At 34.6% G+C, this 5,504-nt stretch overlaps 1 protein-coding gene across 2 annotated transcripts; it reads right to left on the minus strand.

The window, feature by feature from the left end:
* Window positions 1-930: 930 nt before the first annotated feature.
* LOC121131813 (cyclin-dependent kinase 6) lies at window positions 931-4,778 on the minus strand. Of its 2 annotated transcripts, XR_011784302.1 has the most exons (7): window positions 4,328-4,729; window positions 3,826-3,991; window positions 2,607-2,742; window positions 2,382-2,549; window positions 2,027-2,323; window positions 1,572-1,964; window positions 931-1,051 (listed from the first exon to the last, which is right to left on the minus strand). XR_011784302.1 is itself a non-coding variant. In XM_040727204.2 (6 exons), exons 1-6 carry the CDS (start codon window positions 4,557-4,559, stop codon window positions 1,728-1,730), a joined length of 1,236 nt encoding a protein of 411 aa, XP_040583138.1. In that variant the 5' UTR covers window positions 4,560-4,778; the 3' UTR covers window positions 931-1,727. The 2 variants fall into 2 exon arrangements, 1 of the variants encoding a protein (XP_040583138.1); XM_040727204.2 differs by having other exon boundaries at window positions 931-1,964; window positions 4,328-4,778.
* Between the last annotated feature and the right edge of the window lie 726 nt (window positions 4,779-5,504).

The following is a 5,504-nucleotide window of genomic DNA, read 5'->3' on the forward strand; positions in this document are numbered from 1 at the left end:
CTGCCTTTCTTAGCTGGCTTTAGGGAATTGGTAATCAGAAGAATGAATTTTCCAGATTATTATTAAGCTAGTAAGAATTTATTTCCCTAATGCATTCAATTATATTCGAAACCTGATTGAACGTTCGTGTTTGCTCATGAAAGACAGAGTAATCTTGAGTATTTGATGCAGCTATAATTGTAGGTCATTGATGTTGATCCTCAATTCTACTATTAGTTCAACAGTCATTCCTACAAAATCCTCGTCTATTTTCCTGAAGAAAAAAAAAACCACCTCATCGTAGCTACTTTTAGTTGATTTAATGAAACGCCTCTCCTCCAAATTGCCAGGGGTACCATGTTGATTTCCAGTTTCTTTTTTTAGCATGCAAAAAATACACGAATACGACTATTGGTCTGCACCTTTTCACCCAGCTTCTTCCAGGAAGAAAAGTTACATGAAGTTAATGACGTAGAGGATGGTAAAACTTGAGAATGCAGTCATCTGACTAATGCATTTATAATTGTGACAAGTGTAGTGCGGGTCCTTATTTAGGATAGAGGACTACAGACCCGGTCCTCGATTACTTCCTCAATTTCTTATATATCAGTTCTACCATTACTAAACCGGACAAAATAAATAAGGACAAACAATACTAGTTCTGACCATTTGTTTTGAAATCCCAGAAGACAATCAGTCCACTCTTATTAAATGAATAAGACTTAACATAAAAATTGTTTATATTTAAAGGTGGCGACACGTCGACAAATTTAACACTTAAGTGTGAATCCGCTTCAAAATACTTAACCTTACTCTTTTGAACAACTCACCCCTCGAAATGCACAAAATAAATGACTCGATCCTATATAAAGAAACCCCCTATTAACGAAACAAATCCACATGCAACAAATTATAACATAACAGCAAAACTGCTAAGGAAAGAAACAGATATTTAAAAACGTTAAAATTTATTTCTGACAATAAATGTACGTTTCACAAGGATGTATACAAATTAAAAAAATACTAAATATAAATATTTCTGACAAACGAAAAGACACACCAGTAGCATATCCTGGACAACATATTAATAACACAAAAAATAATAAGTACAAAAAAGCTCGTATATATATATCATTATTTAAACATATAAAGAACAAGCAAATAAACATATGGATCAGAGGCCTCATCACGAATAGTATCGTAGATATACATATTACCAAGCTAAGTAAAGTACTTAGAGATACAAGTTTTTTTCTTTCCAAGATAAAGTTAAAGATAATAAGATATAAGCGTTATCGATCCAAGACCTCCTTCCCCTGTTAATTGCTTCATATGAGCGGGCTAGAGAAAAAAAGCGCAGCTCGTTGTATAAAACACATACAAACGAGTACTCTTTACTCCAAAGTCTATATTAAGAGGTAGTAATTGAGATTTTGATTTTAAACTTTGATCAGACAAATTCGTGAATCATAATATAACAAAGAAGTTACTACGTAAAGACGAAAATATCTTCACATTAAATAAGTCATAGGCTATGACACAAGTTTGACTCAGTCTTTTAACAAAAAAAAAAAAAATGTCGCATTTTATACCAAGGAATTAAAGACCTTAAATGCTTCTCCTTCACCGGGGTTCACATCAATAAGTACCCTCTCCTTGGAAGAGAGGGCAGCAATAAAAATAAAATAAAAAACAGAAATATAGCAATTTCACCAGGTTTACCCCAAGAGCTTTACAAAGCAACGAAGTTACGGTTTGTCACTAGTTCCACTCATGTTACCAAACGAATCATCATGGCTTGAAAACGACAGAGACGACGAGTCCAGTGATCTGTCAGACACAGTTCCCTCCGATGTACGCATTGACCTTGAAGAGGACGAAGAAGGAGACAGCGTAATTGGCTCAAAACCATAATCAGTGAAATAAGGGTGCTGTAGAGCCTCAGCGGCAGTGAGGCGGCGATTTGTTGAAAAGCATAAAAGCCTCTGCAAGAAAAATATTTATTAAATTTATCCTTAACCAATGAACGACTAGTATAAACACTGACCTCTATCAAATCCCTTCCTTGAGCATCTATCTCTGGCACAACTTCAGTCCAATCTCTCGTTCTAAAATTGTTAAAGTTGGATCGAGTAACGGCAGATGATTCAGACCATTCAGATTCACCCGGAGTACCAATCACTTCAAAAATCTTTGCAAGTTGTCCCATCTCGTTTTGACCGGGGAATAAGGGTTTTCTAAGAAAAAGTTCAGCAAATATACAGCCACAACTCCACATATCAACTGGAGTTGCGTAAGACAGCCCCATCAGAACTTCAGGACTCCTGTACCAAAGTGTTACCACCTAATAATTAAATGAATCAGTACAAACTCTAGTAAATCTTCGATATAGAAAAACTCACCACAGACGTGAGAAGTGTGTAGAACTCGTATATACGAGCCAATCCAAAATCAGTCAACTTAACAGTCAAATCACGAGTTATCAATAAATTCTGGGGTTTCAGGTCCCTATGTACTATGCGATGACTATGCAAAAAGTCAATACCATTCAGAATTTGAAAAAATATATCCTATAATTAAATTGTGAATTTAAAAAAAATAACTTCACGGTGAAGTACTAACAGTACCTTGATTCGATCAGATCCTAGTCCAGGAGAAGGACAATTCTCGAGATATGAGGCAAGATCTTGATGAACATGTTCAAAAACTAAGTAAAGAGACATTTCTCGATCTCTTCGGTGTCCATGGCATATGTCTAACAGACTAAATGGAATGATTTAAATTAAAAAAAGTTTAACTTAGAGTTGATAAAAGAGAGTAGTACCCTCTTCACCCCTTCAAATACGGTGCAATAAAATCTCGCACTAAAGACGTGTGTTTTTTTTAAGAAAAAAAATAATGGTTAAGATCCTCGTCTAGAAAAAGAAAGGGATAACCAACCTTCTTCCACCTCCAATGAGGTAATAAGTGTCAATTTTCTTATTTTATAGCAAACTTTACGAGTATCTCTTAGGGACAGATACCAATCTAATCTATTCTTTGAAAAAAAAAAAAAAAAAAACACTATTGTCTTAAGAAGTTGAATGCTTCAGGGGGTCAAGAATGTTGGAAGAATCAACAAGACTGGAAAAGGATAGCAGTATAAGCCACTATCAAGGAGGGAGGGAGGAAGCCCTGCGTGTTACAACATTCTGCAAGCCTGGACTTTTCAATAAAAGTAAGAATGTTAATGACGAGGCAGAAAGCTATAATTACTACTAGTATAGGGAATAAATCGATCCATGGACCAGAAAGAAAAGTATGATAATGACCATATGCGTAGCACAAAAAAATATATCTGTATTTGCGAGAGTTTAGAGAATAAAAAGATAAATAACATCGGAAGATGAGGATTAAAGTTAAAATAAGCTAATAGATGCTTCTCTAAAAGGCATAAATTACTCTGCTTCAAGCTATAAGTTGGATTATACAACTAAAGTGTATCAATAAGTTCAGCGAGGGTATGAAGTGTGTCTACACATCTCCTTATTACTGTTTTACATCATTTTTTTACATTTCCTTATAACTACTTTAAAATTTGGCAAATAATTCAAATCCAAACAGTATTTGAATTTGAACGATACACAACAAAATCCACTCATTTCCAATATTACCTTATATACCAAAGAATATTCATTTTACTTTTAGATAATTATCAACCATTATTTACCAAAACAGATTAAGCATGGGAGAAGTGTTAAAAGATGAAACAAATTAAATTCTGTCTCAGATTTCAAATATGTATAAAGTTTGGAATACTATACAACGGCAGGGTGAGTGAGAGTACTTTGATTTAAATTATATTACCGAACAATGTTTGGATGCTCAAACTTCTCCAATTGTTTGAGGAGAGAAATCTCCCGGAGGATAGCCATGGGAACACCATCCTCTGTAAGGGAGAAACGCATCTTTTTCAATGCGACAATCGTATCATCAGTCTTATTACGAGCCCGATACACAGTACCATAAGCACCTATACAGTAAAAAAAATAATAATGATAAACCGACTGATTAACTTCCATGTTCCATGGAATTCTAGAAAATACGATTTTTAAAATGTCCTCCAGCAAGATGATAAAGGATGCCATGGGTCTAGAATTCCATGGATATTAAGAGATACAGCATAAAATAAAAGGTTTCGTCGAAGATAAGAAGATCGGAGATGCAATGTTTATCTTTTGTCAGTTCTTTTAAGCTGCAAGCACTCCCGAATATGACAAGAGACAAACAAGGATCCCAAATGCTCGGCATGATCACATCGGAAGCATTTAAATATAAAAATATTAATAATTCGCGGCAAATTCCCTACCATTCCCAATCACATTCAACTCTTCATAGTGCGAGGGATCCCTCAGCGTCTGAAGAACTCTCCCTTGATTATCCAACCGTCCTTCTGTTGCCAATGGAGATTCAAAAGTCGTAGAGTCCACCGCATCACTTTCCCTTGCCCTATCCGAGGAAGAGTCTGGAGCTGCATTATCGAATTGACTACCACCGCCGCTGCTATTATCAATGCTGTTACTACGATCCTCCAGACTCATGATCACATGTTACGCGTCCAACTCCACACCTCAACTAAATCCTTAATTCCACACTTAATCAACACGAAGGCACAAAGTACTCACTCTTACAATTTCAGGATTAAAGAATTAAAAAAAATACAAGGCGGAACATCCGCACTCTCTTACTCTTCAAGCTCTTTTTAATAACTAAAGTATCTTGAATAGTGACTATCGTACAAACAAGTTCGGAAAAAAAGTGGAAGAAGAAAAAAAGAAGAAGAAAGCAAGCCCGAGTTGGGCGTACTTTTTTATAGAGTATGAATAATTCCCGCCTTTTTTTTTTCTACGGAGTCTCCCTATATAAAATAACTGAGCGGTTCTCTTCCTTTTTTCTTACGAAAAAACATAGTACTGAATAATATATGATATATCAATGAAAAAAAAAAGCCTCAACAACGGAAATTTCCCGGTATTTTTATAAAATTTATTTATATATTAACTTATTGTTAGTATAAATTAGAATATATTATTAAACTTTATTCTAATGAGAATCATTTCGCAGGGCTCAAGAGGAAGTCTCTTTTACTTTTTCAAGAAGTAGAATGAATTACATTTATTTAAGTCATGTGGGGGGGGGGGAAGAGGTCAAACTCACTTTATGTCTTTAATAATATGTAAAAATAAAAAATATTTGCATTGATATATAATTAAATTGTGAGGGAACCAAAAAAAATAAAATACCGTGAGAATCCTTTAACAAATGTAAATATGTAATCATGGCACATTACTATAAGTAAATCTATGTAAAGGGAGTACATATATCCTGTCACGTAACCTCGATATTTAACAAATAGCTTTCCTGCAGAATTTTATTTTCTTTTAATCAACTACAAGGCACTGAGAAAAAGGCGCTATTATATGAACACTATGGGCTAATGTCAACCCCAAGGTCGTGGGAAATTCGTACTTTTTTTGTAAATATAT

The sequence above is a fragment of the Lepeophtheirus salmonis genome, chromosome 1 (genome assembly GCF_016086655.4).
Source record: "Lepeophtheirus salmonis chromosome 1, UVic_Lsal_1.4, whole genome shotgun sequence".
Classification (NCBI taxonomy): domain Eukaryota; kingdom Metazoa; phylum Arthropoda; class Copepoda; order Siphonostomatoida; family Caligidae; genus Lepeophtheirus; species Lepeophtheirus salmonis.